The sequence below is a fragment of the Maylandia zebra genome, linkage group LG7, assembly GCF_041146795.1.
Source record: "Maylandia zebra isolate NMK-2024a linkage group LG7, Mzebra_GT3a, whole genome shotgun sequence".
NCBI lineage: Eukaryota > Metazoa > Chordata > Actinopteri > Cichliformes > Cichlidae > Maylandia > Maylandia zebra.
In genome coordinates this window covers 25,882,263-25,900,273 of record NC_135173.1, presented here as the reverse complement: position 1 = coordinate 25,900,273, position 18,011 = coordinate 25,882,263, and the positions used below count along the sequence as shown (strand labels likewise).

The window sequence follows — 18,011 nt, the reverse complement described above, 5'->3', positions numbered from 1 at the left end:
ATGTACTCATAGATTCAGTCGGTAAACCGCAGTTTCTAAATCTTACCCATAAATGGACACCCCCCACCCCAACTAAATTAGCCACTTAGCATTCATCGATCAATGAATATCATGGTTTAAATAAGCCTTTGTCTCGAAAGAATGATTTTAGCCATGTGCACCCTTTTAATCGGCCTCACAGCAGTACCAGGAATAACAAACATGTCTGTCCTCTGCATACATACAAAAATGAAATTTTGGTGCAACAGCATCGAGGTGATTTGATTGATCCATGGAGAAAAAAAAAAGAAGAAATAGCCTCTCTCGTGTGTTTCACACTCGAAACAGCAAATTCACCATCACACTAAACCTTAGACCTCCAAGTAACTCAGTATTCATTAGTACCCCGTATAAGCTCATAACCAGTGCCAAACCCGCTTGAGTTATTATACATTTTATTGAATTATAACTCTGCTTTAAGACATGAAGGCCTGCCCCAGACGGGGAGGGGTGCAGGAATTAAATAAGCGCGGCGTGCTTCTATCACGTCCTTGCAGATGGCTGGTGTTGGATTACAACTCTCAACAATGGATCCTGGGAATACTAGCTGTGAACAAATCATCCTACGCCACTTTGAAAAACTCCAGCCACCAAATCCAGACTTCAGGGGATAATTCAGCCAAGGGGGCAGAGGGCTGTTGTGGGTGACACGGAGGGGTTTGGGTCTTTTTCTCCTCTTGAAACTGAATTTGATCTGCGACTGTGAGCCGCCTACTTAAATGTCACCATGTGAAGTGATTTTGTGTCTGCATGTCAGGGTTGCGGTTTGATAATGCAGGCAATTAAAACCTTTGTGGGTAACTTTAACTTTTGTATAGCTTAACATAAATCCTAAATATATTCTTGCGTTACAACAACCACAATCTTGAAAATTGCTCATAATTTTTTTTACAGTATTATTTCTCTATTTCAGAAAAACAGGTTTAAGTTACACATGTGTATAGAAATGTTGAGATTGGTGAATGCTAAATGGACTGTGATGTCTATACGCTGATGGAACATAAAGGTAAATAAACACATCTCAATAGAAGACAACCTTGAACCTTACTAAAAAAGTATACATAGATGCAATAGAGTGAATGTTTTATAACAGAGCTAATTGGAGAGTGGTGTAATGGTGCAGTGGTTAGCACTCTCACAGCAAAAGGCTTCTGTGTCTGGACCTAAAAGTAAAGTAAAGTAATGAAACGTAATGTAGAGCTGAGTATATATATAACATAATGGAACTTAGCTAAATGGAACATAGCCTATTGTAACGTACCGTGGCGTAATGTAATGTAGCATAACGTAACATAGCGTAGCATAATGGATGTAACATAACAAAATGTAAATCCAAAACTGTTCAGTTCTTGTTACGACTGACAAAAACAAGTCAATCTCCACAAACTTCCTGTTAAAAGAACCACATAATACAAATTTAGATTGTGTTACTTTGGCTGTGTTCATCTTGTATATATCTGGGTGTTAATTTGTGACCGACCACAAAGGCATAGCAAATGGATTGATTTTTATGCCTCGAGTCCAGATACTTTTTTATTTTCTCTATAAATGCAAACTGACACTGGACCAAGACTGCGAGATTATAAACACTGGCGCTGTTTTGAGGTCAATTTAATCACCCTTGTATTGTGTATATTATATATAGTGTGCACTATTTCATCAGAGTGCACAATTTAGGCATGCTGTACAACACTAACAACAGTTCATTTTGATTTCAGGTTAGTGCTTTTGGTGAGTACTTAATTATCACTGCATTTTTGAATGGTCACAATGATAATGGATGCTCATTTCCAGCTGCGGAAAACAGCTGAAATGAATCAATCTATCATTATTTTTCATCTATCATTATTTTTCATCTATCATTATTTTTCCTTTCCTTGCATCAATGCAAGGAAAGGAACACATCCTTTATGTGTTCATTAAAAGATTTGACACAGCAGTTTGCACTAGATCTTCATACACAACAGTTTCTACACAATGAAATGTTTGCTTCTCACCTCTGCCGATGACCTGGTTGAGATGGAGAAGCAGCCGCTCCCTGGCGATCACCACGTGCTGCACTTCAGTCAGTAGGTCTGGGTGGAGGCAGGATGGGTCGATGTGGACCGGCGCCATTAGCAGGGGTGATACCAAATCGCCATCCATCCCCATTCCCATCCCCAGACCCATCCCTATCCCACCTCCTAAGGCACCCAGTCTGGGAGACAGCAGTTCCCCATTGCCCCCATAAATAGGAGGAGCTGCTCGGCATGTCTCGGGCCTGTCGGTGCCCTGATCTGGAGAAGCAAGGGACATGGTAGGGTCAGAGGTCAGTGACTGTATCAGCAGTGCCTCGAGATGTCAAATTGCAATATATGATCAGAGAAGGATGGCTATGAAGGCAGAAAGAAACTTAACACTGTAATTGAGGTCGACAGAGGAGGAAAAACAAAGGTTTTCTTCAATGATTATAGTAGAAGGAAAATGAATTCCAAACTACCCACATTTTATTTAAAAGCCAGAACAAAAAACAGCCAAACGGAGTGGACACAGCTGTTAAGCTCAGCTACTGATCCTACAACCAAACCTCCTCCTACAACCTGTCCCTGCGGGCAAGCTTTAGTTCATTAGTAAGTCTATCTTCTTAGATTTTAAGCCTTTCAAGTCACATTTTAGCAGCTGGAAAATAACTTTGACCATGACACTAAATATCATGATACAAGCCTCTCACAGCCTGAGGATGCAAACTGAGAGAACAAAAAACACAGTTTTAGAACCACAGTTTTGCCTGATGGTCAACAACTCTACAATCATCCACCAATTGTGTTGGCTGTGTGTTAGAAACAGGCCATGGTGACAGATTAAGAAAATGATAATTGCTTAAAATTAATGTGTTTGGAATGGTAATCTGTATCATGATAATACTTTTAAATTATTTGATTTTTATAGATAATAACTAATCAAATCAAATGCATTATCAAAGAATCAATCACAAACCAACAGAGAGATGACATAGCTCTTTAGAGCTCTTTAGTCTTTTTATTTCGGGAGATTTGACACAAATGGTTAATTACCTGTCTGTTTCTAGTGCTACAAAGAAAGCGTTTCTGCGGAGCAATAAAATGCTTCCTTGAAATGGACAAAAGTGCTTAATTCATCAAGGCAAGGGTTGTTAATTCACAGCATGTACAGTAAGGCATGCATGGCTAGCATTAGCGTTTAGCCCCACGGTGAGGGAAGCAGAGTAGATAGGAGGGAGAAAGGTGGAGTAGGAGAAGAGGTTGACAGGTGGGGAGGGGCTTATCTGGTTGACGTACCCTCCAGCAGGGTTGTTCTATAGTCGACTGACTCGTGGGAGACCATTTCGTTAGTGGGGCTGACACTCCTCGCGTTAGCCAGCCTGTCCAGATGCTGGATGTGACCCCGGCCATCATACCACACCTCAGACAGATCTAGAGACAAAGGGCAACGGGATGTAGAAAATGTAATGGAAAATTCAGTGGAATGGAAGGACGAGGAAGGACAGAAGGAGAGTAAAGATGGGTGTGTGGGGGTGGGTGGACAGGAGGGAGGTAGAGACGAATTACTGAGAAAGGCGAAGCATTTCCACCAGTGCGCCCCTCAGACAAACTTTTAAACGTCAAACCGACCAGGCAAAATGAAACCCAGCAGACACACATGCACACAGGTTAGAAGAAACACACTGAAGTTCATTTGCAATTATGTATTATATATGCAAATTATTAACACTTTTCTTAAATCATTGGTGAGCTGCTGCAATCTAATCAAACATTTTCAAGGAAAATGGCATTCTGGTCATTTAATAAACTGTCTGGATTTGTGAGTACATGTCATAATTAAAATAACATTTTGGAGCAGATAACATTAAAAATAATGGTGTTATGGTGATATCAAATGGCTCTAAGCCTCAAAACCCAGAGTGTCGTGGGCTCTGTGACCCTCTTTGGTCTTACCATCAATGTGTTTGTTCTTCTTCCACATCAGCAGCGATCCCAGCAGCAGCAACAGCAAGCTGACGCACACGCAGCCCACAACGAGGCCTGTGTAGTCCTGCTCCTGTGCCAGCGTCACCTTGCCAAGATGTCTGATGGAGTCTGCCTGACGCCACTGAAAATGGTTCATGGGATAAACAATATGATCAAACTGTCACTCACTAGAGGCCCCACTTTGTGCACTTTGTTTACTTTAAACAGTTTACACTTAATTAATTTAAAACTTTCTAATAAATATTACTTTCAGTATGACAATTAAAGTAGACATTTTTTCTCAAACAGTTACATGCTGGAAGAACGATGTAGCAGTGTTGGTGAGCAGCAGTGTTACCACTGTAAGTGTAATCGAGTTCCTGACATTTCAAATTGGAGACAGGGCTCATTATGCATAGTTTTTGTATGAATACAGCCTTTCTCACCATGTCTCAAGTTATCTTCCTGAAATAGCCTTGCAGCCCTTGCTCTATTGACAAATAGTTTTGCATTTATGTCATCATAAGAAGCAGGCATGTGTTTTCTCTTGTGTTGGCTCTGCTCTTTACTCTTTTGGGGTTTATTAACACACCTGACCATGAGGTTGACGAGCATTTTAAACGATAATTAAGTACCACTGGGTTGACTGATTTCCTGTACACGTTTTCACAGTTTTAGCAATTGCTTGAGGTAGCACCTCATTGTTCTGTGTTTCTACGACAAAGTGGGACCATTTAGGTCTTCGAAGGATGCTTTTACTGTATTTCTTAGTATAAAAGAAACGTTAAATGACCTGGGAGTGCTGTGATTACTTGAGCTGTAAGTGATACACTTCTTCAGAGTAACAACCTAACAAAAGATGAAAAAACTCATGACCTCTGCAGCCCAACACTGCTGGTGTGTGTGGACTGGAAACCACTGAAGAATCTGCTTCTAAATGTTAAACATGATCCCTCATCTTAAGCTTATTACAAATTAACTTTCCTACAGCTGCATAGGGTCATTTTTCTAATACTTATAGACTGCACTATGGTGTCTGTAGGAATAAGCTTGAATAATAATGACTATCATAGCAGACATGATACATATGCAATGTCATGCATGCATATATGGCCATGCATGCCACAAAAGCTTTTAAAAACGTGAAGCTGGCACTCAGTCATACACACACACACACACACACACACACACACACACACACACACACACACACACACACACACACACACACACAGTCTGTTGCCACAGTCTGCAGCCAGATTACATCAGTGATATTGCTTCTGCCATTATTAGGTTCTGTGGAAATGAGGTTTCCACTGCTGCTTGCTGCTGCAGATGGGATGATGTGTGTGTGTGTTTGTGAGTGTGCGTGCCTGTCTGTCTGTGTGTGTAAATGAGACTGTCTGGACATGTCTGAAGGTAGGGGATATATGAATGCGAATATGTGTAAGTGTGTGTGTATGTGTGCGTGTGTTGCTGTCTGAAGGCTTGTGGCGCTAAAGGATATTGGCTGACCCTCCCCTGAGATAAAAGCTTTCCTCTGAAGTCCAGTTCACAAGTCAACAGTGATGAGCTAGATAGCTTTCGGTCTGGAGGCGAGTGGATGTTATCTCTAAGGATGACATGAAGAGGTCTATAGCTCAGCAAATTATATTAGTTTGCATCACAAGAGCGGGCATTTCTAAATCTACTATGATGATTGAAGGGCTGTTGGCTACAACGAAAAACACTCAAATTCTGGAGAAACAAATAATTGAGTTGTACTTTCTAAAATCTGTCGAGTAAGAACCTTAATGTGCCATATGATCATGGTGTGATATATGTTACTTTTATATCGAACAACATCACTTTTACGACACTTTGCAGTGTTGCAGGTTCATTTTCCAGCTAAAAATAGAAACTAAATATCTGCAAAATAATTCTGGACAGATTGTGGTCAGGTGTATACTGTTTTCTTTAACAATCCTGCATGTCAGGATAAAAACCAAACCTTGAAGTCCAAAGAACTACATGAGAAATTGCAGTTGAAATTGAAGGACAACAGTCATCAGGCAGTTGCATAAAACTCTAATAGGACTGTTCATCATCCAGCCAATACCACCACTGTAATGAAGCATGGGGATAGTAGCATCATGCTATAGGTTGATTCTCAACAGCACAAGCAGGGAGACAGGTCAGACGTGAGGGAAGGATGAATGCGGCCAAATAAAGAGAGATCATACGACTTGAAACTGTGGCCATGACAACACTGGAGTACCTTATCCAGACTTATGCCACAGAACATTTGTTGAAAGACATGAACTCTATCAGTCTGTCACATCAAGTCCAAACACAGTTGTGCAAAGCCTGCAGACTTACCCAAGAACATGCCAAAGGAGCCTCAAAAATGTATCAATTAAGAATCTGATATTTAAAAATGCAACATTTTTAATATGACCAAAACTCAGTGAGCACACTGGCGTGTATAGTAGGAGCAGAAGTGACCTCAGTGCTGATGTATATTCAAGTGACAAGACAGCTGGTGTTTGAGGCTGTTCACTCAACACACTGTGTAAAAGACTCTTTCTGAGCTGTTTTTTATTAGGGACTGCATTAGAGCAGACTTATTGAAGTTTCCTGTAAATGATCTGGAACACTGAAGGAATGTAGCGTTTCCCATGAGTCCTCCCAGCAGACAATGGACTAATGGCAAAATGGTGTGGTTAAAGCCAACTGATGGCTTCTACAGCGATGCTAATTTTCATTTTATAATTTCTGTTATTACTGCTACTACTAATAAATAATAATAATGATAATAAATGATATAAAAACAACTTAAACCTGAGTTAATTGGTATTAAAACAAAATGTAATGAAATGTAAATAAAATACTAATGGAAACAAAAAAAAAGCTGCACATAATCTCTCCATCTTTCATCAGAATATATTACTGCTCTGTGGCGAGTCACCCTCGTTTCCTTCAGAAGCAGGTGCTGTTATATGATATGATACCTTTTATTGCTGAAATTCCTCCTGTGAGCCCAATAATACAAACAGAGGGGAGCTTTCATAAAAATGCACCACAAGTGGTTTTATGGGCTTTTGTTGTATCAAATCTATTCACCTCAGAATAGCTTTTAGAATTGTTTCATCATCCTCGGGCATTTGTGCAGGTAGAATCAGGGTTATGACTAGGGATGGGTATCGTTTAGGTTGTATCCGATACCGGTGCCAAATCGGTACTTTTGAAACGGTGCCGGTGCTCAAACGGTGCTCAAACCGGTGCTTAAAGAATGGAGAGCACAAAATTGGTCCAAAAACCTCTCATGTTCAGCTGTTTTTTGTAAAAAGATAACAATGTTAGCCTTTTCTGCAGCTATGGGGCATATATGGTATCACTCTTGGCTGGAAGCAGTGCTTAAACAATGGAAAAAACACAAACTTTGTCCAAAAACCTCTCATGTTTAACTGTTTTCCACTTTTTCTTTGGTCATTTTAGCCTTTTTGGCCAGGGTGAAGGGAGTATCTGCCATCAAACAAGAAGACAGCCGCATGTAGCTATGATGATGTTTGCTAGTTCACCTTACATGCATTAATGTAATAACGTGGTTAGCCTACTCAACGTAAATTAGCTACTCACGCAGAGAAGAACGGCTGCTGCTGCCACCATCATCCGTCATCATTTCTGCTACACTGGCAGGGCTAGGGGCCAGGACTCTCCTCTTCGTGTTTTTGGGGGATGTTGCATAACAGGCAACCCACCCGCAGTAGATGTGCTCGGTGTGAGGTCTCGCAGCAAGCCATCAAATACGGCGCGTTTCTCGGCTTTTAAAAAAAACGCTATGCATCGCCAGGTGTTTCATCGGATTTGAGGTGTTACCTCCTTTGACAGTATCACAGTATCAGCTTAAAGCACTTGTTGCTGCTGAGTTTGCATATTTTGCTGTGAAGTACAGCCAGACTTTTGACCGCTTCGCCTTGGGCATTTTTAATCTGTAGCTCTGCTCTAACAGAACGTACGTACCTGGCCCCGCCTACTATCCTCGGAAACGTAAAATGATTGGCTAGAATCTAAAGTGTATCACAGCTCAGGAAAAAAAAGCACCGAAATAAAGCACCGAAATGTGCGCTGCTTTTCGGTCTGGTTACTACCGTTTATGTCAGAACCGGTGCCATCATGGCACCGGACACCGGTACCCATCCCTAGTTATGACCAGTAAGTAGCTGGTTTGTTACAACCAACATACTTCTTTATCTCTGGCCAATATTTCACTGGATGAGTGAGACAGGTCACGGCACCGTGCATTGTCTTTAAGGAAATGAATACAGACTGAAACATTTAGCTTGCTATTACTAGCAAGGGGGTGTTATGTGTAAGTCTGGTGTGTGGATGCATGTTTGTGTTGAACTCAGTGAAAAAAAGGTTTTATTAACTGAGGTGTTAACTGACTGTTGGACACTTTGAGTGGAGGTATAGAGATGTGCTGCCAGTGTACTTATACATGGTGTGGTTTCTCTACTTTTCTGCACTTGTGTCTAAATTTTTAATTCTAGGATTTTTGTAGGTTCATCCATCCATCCATCCTCGAGCCTATCCCAGCTGTCATAGGGTGAGGGGCGAGGTACACCCTGGACAGATCGCCAGTCTGTCGCAGGGCTAACACACAACCATTCATGCTCACATTCACTCACGCATTCACACCTATGGGCAATTTGGATTAATCAATTAACCTATCCCCACAAACTGCATGTCTCGCATGCATGTTTTGTAGGTTTTAGGGACTAATGTGTAAGTGTTTATTTTTTGTTTTTTGACCATCGAAAAAACGAAAATCTGGCACATAGGGCTGGTAATAAACAGAATATAAATATCATTTTTATTGTTTTTATTCAAACTAAAACTTGATTCCATATTTGTGAAGCCATAACAACATCAGTCTCTTAGTGCCTGTGTAGTGCACATTTTTCTCACCTCCACCTGCAGCTCCTTGGCTGTGGCAACCTGTAGCTCAGTGGGTACGATGCACTGCAGAGTGTTTCCGACTAGAGTCAGACTCTCACAGCTGTGGTTGGAAACGGTGAGGACCTGACACTTCATTGCTTCCCTGTCCATCCGATCGCCCTGCAGTAGGGAGAACAGGGTTGGAAAGAGAGAAAAGAAGGATTAAGGAGGGAGCGAGAATAGGAAAAAGAAATGACATTTAAGATCAAAATTTTCCAAAGGTTGGTCAACTTGAAGATTGAAGTAGGACTCAACAACATTGCACCATACTTTAATACTAAGATAAAGGTTTACATATTTAATTAGCATTAATCAGTTCTAGTAACTTAATTTTACAGTTCTCTTGTGCAGTTGCAGAACTAATTCTCTTGCCTGGAGCCAAATTTCAGAGGCAAATTCATGGCTTTTTTTGAGGGCATACTGGAATTTGTAAGCAGAAGGCACCGAAACCAGAGGAAAGCATGCCAAAGCAAATGAGGTGCATCCTTCTTCTTCACAAAGTTAATGATGACTCATAGTGATTTAAACCAGTGAACACAAACTGGACATCTTATTGGAGCTGATGAGATTAAGACAGAGCAACTGTCTAGGGTTCTAGCTGCGTGAACCCTAGTGGGATGACAACAAACACCCCACTGAGATGTGACTGGAGGCACACGCAGCTGCTCACCACGTGAGTGTGAGTGTGTTTAACTGAGTTAGTGAGCATGTGCTCTTTGACGGAAAGCTGTGAGAAAATATTAGCGCTTAATTGGCTCTTCTGGCTCCACTCATTTCCTACTCTAGGATTCTGTTGTTCCTGCGTCTTCTCTGCTCGTTCTTGTGATTTCACATCTCTCTTCCCCTCTCCCTCTGGCTCACACACAGACATAAACACACTTGTTTGAGTGCAACAGAAGGCAATAAAGAGAATGATCACATTCCTTGCGTGACAGCTTGGGATTTTCCAATTTGATACAGAGTGGTAGCTCACACCTGTTCCTGCACTCACACACTTTCCCTCTTATGCAAACACACACACACACACACACACACACACACACACACACACACACACACACACACACACACACACACACACACACACACGCACGCTTGCAATTACGTTGCTCACAAAGACAATACATGTTTATCCAAAACACTTCTAATGCTGTGTCTCCTCCCCATAGCGTGACTATATTATAGACACTGCAAAGAGGGGTTAAAGTTGTTAAAAACAACAGCACAGTACCATTCCCTCTAAATAAACTGTCGCAATGAAAATTAGAAGTGATCAGGATAGTGATAAGAGCCTGGCCACGAGCCAAAGCCAACAGCCCGGTTCCTTCACATGCTTCACACTAGTGCTGTCAGTCAAAGGTAAATATTCCTTTATTTGGCTGTTATTTGCAGCCATTTGAGGCTACAGTTATCAGATGGTGCTAAATGAGCCCAGCATCTGCCTCTTTCATTGAGGCCACTGTGAAGTAGGGTTATCAGATGGCGTTAAATGCGGTCTGTTTCAGTGCAATGACTGGTACCACCTCCCCATGGGTAAAAATGGGAGGTTTGTCTGGGCTGAACGGGGGATATATGTTGGGGTGTTGGTGGATTTAGCATCAGGGGCAAGGTCATGTCTGGGAAAAAAGTGAAAGAAGAAGAAGAAAAGAAAAAAAGAAAGCAGCCAGGGTCCCATGCAAGAAGTTCAGCACAGCTGCCATAATCCATCAACAACATAAAAAAAGGGACAAGGGGAGAAATATGTATTTCATTGTGTTCCTACAACAGACTCGGGGGACTGTGGTGTTCAAAAAGCAGCATTAATATGTCAAAAGCTTTGCCCTCAGCAGCAACAACAATGCAAGTCAATAGAGAGCATGCACAGAGAGGTATAACAGTGGAGGAGGGATGGGGATGTTGGTGTGGAGGATGGAAATGATGGGAAACTGACTCTGCATCCTGTTTTTCTTTCAGTATTGTTTCCTTCCCCACTTGACCTGGACCATGGGGGGCTTTACGTGTGAATGCGTGTGAGCACTGGAAGGTAAAGCGCAGGAACTATGGGGTGTGAACTTCCACCTGTCTCAAACTTGTCAATCTAACTTGTGAACTTAACAATACAGAATAGAATACAAACACTAATGATTTCTTCTGTTTTTGTTCTATTTTTCTTCTGCACCTTTGTCTTGCTCTTGTCAAGCGAGCAAAGCATTTCTTGAACTTGAAACTGAAATTTGTTGCAGCACATAGGAAGAGATTTTCTTAGCTATGGACTGTAGCCGGGTCATTTTTCACTGAACACTGCATTGAAAGTTCATAATGTTAAAAGTTGGTTTATTGTGCAAATCTCCTCACTTTGAGCTCCACTATGCTCTTGTTGTCCTTAGAAGTGAGCTTAGGGTCCTGGAATAGCGGGTCCTCCACATAGATCATATCCAACTGTTTAGTTGAATAGCCGTCCAGGACAAATGACACCCTGGTGATGACCGGCGGCTGCATGCCCAGTTTGACCAGAGAGGGTGTTGTGCACTGGATGGAAGTCTGATTTTCACCATACACACAGCTCTGGTGGAAAGACAGGTGGGACAATAGACAGATAAAAATGCATTAGACCACTGTGGAAATGCAGACACCTTTCAAGATCATTTTAGTTCATTGAAAAAACAGAACAAAACCAAAACCATAGCAAACTACTCAGGTACTCTGGGGAAAAAACACTTTCCTTGTTAAACTCCAGGGTGTTTCTTTTATTAAGAAGCTTACAAGCTCTGATGTAAGGTTGCAAGGAATTAAGATAATAATGTCTGGGTGATCAGAGACACATGTTCACAAATAAAGGAATCCAAGTTATTTGTAGACACTATATCAAAATATATCTTACTTTTTCCAGATTTATGTACTATTTCTTTTCTCTGTATCTGACTACAGAAGAACCATTCAAATGATCCAATTTAGATTTATGGAAATCTATTCTCAGCTTCTTGTTGTGACTTAAAACAGTGTAAAAAAGAAAAAAAGGGCCATTCAAAAATAGTCCAAACTGCATAAAACCAACTCCCTTTCTTGACTGCTCGCTCTAAGCTTAACCTTTAATGATACATAAAGAGCAGCAACCATTAAAAAACCACAACAAATTGATTTTTGGCACCTCTCTGACCCAGTCTTTAAAATTACAGACACACATCTGCACGCATGCAACTCTTCAACTACTCTTGATACTTGGTACTGGGTTAAGCTCTTGATTCAGTCACTCTGTAGAGCAACGATGTAATAATTCTTCATTTGGGAGCTTCTCTTACACTCAACACATTACATGGGACTGTGCCTGCTGTCAGCCACTGCTGTGTTTACACGTGTAGCCTAGGGGCACAACAGAGTTTTATCCTTTGTTGGATTCCACCCACATAGGCCTCACAGCTTTTGTGCTCGCTAAGGCCCCCAGTGAGAGACAGACAGCTTGGAAAATAGAAAACAGCCCTTTGAGGTGTGGCAGTTTCATGTTGTTTAACATTAATAAAGGTATCCAACAGGGATTGAGACACTGAGGCTGACATCTCCAGGCAGAGATCTAAACACGATGTGGTTGACTTAAGGTCTAAAGCTGGACTTTGTGTCTTTGTATATCCATATGATGTTGCACGGTGTGCTTATATAAGGGAAACATGAAATGTTAGAGTGCCACAGACTCACGTAAGGGAAATCCACTGCAAAGACAGTACGACAGAGGTCAGCACTAACCTACTACTATGCTGAACATCTGCATGTTGGTTTCTGTACATATCACTGCAATTGCAATACTAATCTGAAAGTTTTTCACATGCCTTCACATTTAAGCTAATAATGATTACACAATGATTTGCTAACTTATCTTCTCCCTGTAACCATGCTGTTTTATTTTTTGGACTAAAGGAGACAACACTGGATTTAGGTTTATGTCCAGACTCCGGTACAGAGGTCAAGCTTAGAGAATAAAAGAAAGGGTTTAGCCATTACACAAAGCAAATACCCATGCAAGTGACAGAAAGCCGTTAGAAAGTGTGATGGCATTATATGCTTCCATGTAGGTGCTCACAGAACAAACCATATTTGCTTGTCTGTGTGCTGAAAGATCAATGTTGATATTTGCTCTTTGGTAATGATAGACTGTGTTTATCTTCTGGGTTACAAAAGTAGATGTGTCCTTGAGAGCAGGAGTGGGAGGTGGAAAAACACCTGCTGTGCAGGCACACGGATGTTTTTGTGAGTCTTTACTGTCATTTAATGAAGTTCTTTAGGGACACAGAGACGCACCACAGAGATTTTTAACTTCTATTTATACAGGAAGTGAAACTCTTGAAATAAAGAATCTCTCTTGTGACAGTGTCCAGGGCCAAAATGGGTAGGATATGCCATGGATGGTTTTTAGTTGCTCTAAAGCAATAGTGCAATTTTTCCCCCCCTGAAAAACAAAGAAGCATATTTAACATCCTTTGTATTTTCAGCCTTGAATGCCAGTTATGTGACACTTAAAGAGACATGTCAATAATCATTGAATAATCACTGAGTAATAGCATAACAAAGAACAGGTAGACCACAACAGCCAAATGAAGACTAAAATTCAGCAGCACACGTCTGTTCCACGACTTCCATGCTTTTCTGACTGAATGAGATGAGGAGAGCAGTAACAGCATAGAATAGAGCTGATTTAAATCAGCATGAGATGGGTTGCAAAGCAGCTTGCAGATGCACAGTCTTATGATAATGGATCATGTGCCATGTTGTTTATATGTTTGGCTCCTCCCATTAGAGCTAGGGTGTGTGTGTCTTTTTCACTCCATCCTCCAAAGTGTGTGTTTGTGTTGCTTGAGACAGATGAAGACTGCTGACTGACTGATTTGAACAAGTGCCAGAGGCTGGATTGGATGATTGTATGGATAGACACCTTACCCCTGGTCTTCTCTGCACCTAACCAACAGCCAGCCAGCTGCTAGTAATTTTGAGTATCTGTGTGAGAATACTGGACTAAAACCTTAAATGAATACTGCAAACAGTTCACAATTATTTCAGTGGCTCCCAGTTAATAAACAGTAGGCTGGGTTCCCTATACTGTAAGCAACAGGGAAACCTGAATCAGCTCCAAGTGCACTTTAAATGGGACCTATTATCATTTTACTTTATTTCTGTCTGTGTCTAGCAGTAATGTAGCAATGCAGAGCCATAAAATGTCAATGATATTTTGCAATCTGAAATTATTACGTGTGAAAAAACCAATGGTGATGTGAAATAGACAGGTCCGGAGATTTTTTCTTTTTAAACTTTAAGGCAAACAATTGAAGCAACTGCCAATGAGAGCAGGATACTGGTGATTAGCATATCACCTGGTAGTACATACATTAGAGGGTTATCTATGCAACTGGAACCTGGAATAACTGCTAGTGACAAACCGTCATCTTCAACGCAATGGGAGATGAGTGACTCACTCCCTGTGTGGACTGTTTTTTCTTATCTCTAATGATCTTGGCTACAAGATGGTGGCGTGCACGGACGCAGCGGCTCACTGCTCTTCACGTTTTGTGGGTTTTTTTAATCTATCAGTGAAAGCAATCATCTCCATGGGTGTGGGCAAAGAAATCGCCATGCACCCGCTATTCAAATCATTTGTTCTCAAGGAGCAAATAATCAGAAGAACTATAGAATAGGCCCCTTTACACTTTAATATTTTCAGTGTATTTTCTTCACAATGGGAGATCTGAATTCTTAAGACTATGACTTGAGAATAAAGAACCAGCGTTTTTCATGGGGTTAGACCAGTTGGGAAACAATGTATTATGGAGTCAGTATAGTTTGTTATATGTAAAATCACTTGGCAGACTGGCTGAAATCTGACTTCTAACATACTGATTGATATCTGCCTCCCTGGAGAGGTGCTCTGACTGCAGGAACAGCAGTATTGTTGAAGTGTGGCTGAAACTTCCTCACACATTTGCCAATCTGATTCCCTGGTGAGTCGCCCAAATGGACACATACAAACACATGCAGAGGAAATGTTCATCTGCAAACGCTTAAACGCAGACATAAAGTGCACAAACACAATCAAAACACAAAAAGCAAACATAAAGTGTGTGTTAGTGTGTGAGGGTAGCTCCCAGGTCTCATAACAAAAGCAATCCAATGCGCCTCTCTCGTTTACATATCAATAAGGAGCGGACAGAATAGGACGAAGGGCAAACCCCCTCCTCCTTGCCTCCCATGGGTGCAGTGAAAGGAAAAATATCCTGTGAATTAGTGGAAACTGCAGTCAGATTCATTGTTTGGTTGATGTCTCCTCTTATTTAAGGAGAGAAGGTGACGGGCTTTAAGTTGGGAGCAGCTGTGAATACAATTGCTGGGCAAGCTGGACAGCAAGTGAGCCAAGAGGTTTACTGTGGGGTGATGAGAGAACCAGCGATCCCAAAAACCTCTGCTGTCCCCGAAGGATCATTAGTGTAACAGCCTGTGAAAAAGCCAAGTCATAACGGAGCTCCCACGTACAAAAGTGCTTGTCACATCAAGAGTGATTTATACCGGAGCTGCTTCCTACCACACTGCGTTGTGCGGTCATACACTTTGGGTTTAAAGACTTCACTTCAGCTGCATCTTTGCTCAGCTTTTTAGTGTCAGTTTTATTATTTCTTATTTTGCCTTTTATATAATGCATTTTGCACCCCCCTAAGACACTCTGTCTTTTTATATATGCTCTTACTTATCTCTTTTCAGTTGCTGAGCTGGACTACACTACATTAAATATGTTTATCTATAATATAATGAACTCTTTGCAAGAGTACTTTATGGGTTATCAAATAAACATAAGTTTATTTGAAATCCTCAAAATCAGGTTTTGGAACTGTTTGATATGTTTTAACCCACAGATTGACATATCTGGCATTAATTACCTGTTTATTGTTGACAACAACTGTTTTTTCTTGATAAATGGCTGGTACCACTTTTATCTTACGGCCTCATATTTTAGCAACAGCGCAGGTCTAACAGGAACAAATACTTTCAGACACCTACCAGCTGTGGGGGGCCATGGGAAAGTAAAGAAACTCTGTGAGGCATTCAGGTGTCAGCTGGAAGGATTATTTCCTCCAGGATGAGATAGGAAGAGGCGTCTGACACGAAACAAGCCAATCTGTGAATTCAGGCAACAGGTGTCTGGCTGTGGTGAAGCCTCCAGTTAAACCAAACTATCTGTGATGGTGCAGTACAGCAAAGCAGTCCTGGCATCATGAACTCCACTCCCCGAGCTTTGTGTTAGGAGCAATGTGAAAATTCACAGATGACATTTTGCTGGGTTTTTTTGTGTGTATATGTAGCCTCCTTTGACTTTGTGACCATGCCAGCTTTTCACGATGGAGCATAAAAGAAATCTCTTTGATGTTTGTGGGAAAGCTGAGATTGGCTGAGACTGGGCTTTACTGGAGATCTAAAGGCCAGATATCAAGTCAACACTGGCTGTTTTTTTATGCTCTGGCTCTAGCTGAGACCCCTAAATCTCTGCTGTTGGTTTCTCAGTAGGTCTTGGTTTTTTTCTACAACCTGTTTTAGTGTGAAGATCTCAGGGCTGAAGATCTCATCTGATTGGATGGCAGGTTTTCATTCTTTAACAGCTTCTCGGACACTAAGCTGATCACATGAAAACAGTTCTAGAGCCATGACACGCCGGCTCACATTACTCTTGGCGATAGAAACTTCTGTGTTGTCCATTTGTGAACGATCCGTGCAATGAGACACAATGAGACTTACAATGAGACACTTATACTGTCCTTTCCTAGGCTATGGCTTAACCCATCCCGTTTACTGGAAAGAATTTAACAGGCGACAGCTGGAGCCCTATGGGGCATGATCCCTTCCTAAATCATTAGTAATAATAGCCCTTTTTATACAAGCATTTCACTTCATGCTTTCTCTTGCCCTTTCCAGGAAAGCCTGAAATTTGTCCTTGCTATTCTTTGGTCTGTTATTCCGGTTCAAAATGAACGATAATCTCTGAGGTCGAAGGTTCACTTAAACATGCCTTCAGTCATCTTAGACACACACACTGTCACAAAATGTGTTAATACCTTTAAAGTGAACTAGACCATGACCAACCGCATATAAGCTTCCATTACCATAGGACCAGGTGACACATAAAAAAACCCTTTAAAAAGCAAAATGGCCCTACACATCCCATAAAACTACAGATGAAATTACAGCAGTCACATTTGGCTGTAACAATTTGCTACAAACTGAAACTGATGACTGCATTTTTCAAAACTGTAATTCAGCAATGTTTGTTTTTTGATGTGCACATGAAGTAAAACGTGATTTAATTAACTAAACAGAGATGTGGCATCACCCACTGGTCAGTCAAAAATCTACACCCCTGCTAACTGTTCACACAGGGTAGAAAATTAAAAAAGCAAAGCAATGTGTCGACAAGAGAACAGAGAATGTCAGTGTAACTCAAAAGGCAAAATAACATGAAGTAGGCAAATCTTGGCACGTGAAGTGGACAGATTGTCTTTTTTTCCCCTCATACTGGATGCTAGAGAAACACTAATGAAGAAAGAAAAATAATAAAGGAATTAAAAAAACCAAGAAAAAACCTACTGTCTCTCAGAGGAACTCAGTGGAAGTTCGCCAACAAAATACGCAGTGATAACAGCTACACTGGGAGGTCCGTCTACTTGATGGATGAAGTAGGAATAGGAACTAGTAATTTTGGATCATCAGGCTAATTTCAGAGTTGCATCTGCTCATGCTGTTGGTGTGTAATGAAGCCTGAGCTCCCTTGAGACCCATCAAGTGATGACCTGAACGCAGGTCAATGACCAGAGAAAGGGAAAATGAAAGATGAGACAGTGCAGACTGTGTGTGCGTGTGTGTTTTTAAAAGTGTGACAGAAAAACAAAGACAGATAAAAGGATATTCTGCCACTAAGATTTGAAATGGAGGTCTTATTCCATTAGAGTAGGTGTTTTGTTCAGGTATTCGTGTGTATTTAGCAAGCTTATTATTATCTCCTGACTGAACCTGCAGGAGCGTTTC

General features: G+C 41.2%; 1 protein-coding gene across 2 annotated transcripts in view; it reads right to left on the bottom strand.

Annotated features, from left to right (window-relative positions):
* met (MET proto-oncogene, receptor tyrosine kinase) overlaps positions 1–18,011 on the bottom strand; it is a 70,121-nt gene that overhangs the window by 11,783 nt on the left and 40,327 nt on the right. The window contains exons 11-15 of one of the 2 annotated variants that reach the window (XM_004556314.4): positions 11,319–11,528; positions 8,955–9,104; positions 3,993–4,146; positions 3,336–3,470; positions 2,037–2,315 (exon numbers count right to left, since the gene is read on the bottom strand). In XM_004556314.4, the coding sequence (XP_004556371.3) occupies positions 2,037–2,315; positions 3,336–3,470; positions 3,993–4,146; positions 8,955–9,104; positions 11,319–11,528 (928 nt within the window). The remainder of the gene's footprint in view (positions 1–2,036; positions 2,316–3,335; positions 3,471–3,992; positions 4,147–8,954; positions 9,105–11,318; positions 11,529–18,011) is intronic. The other variant, XM_004556315.4, reaches the window with a different exon arrangement.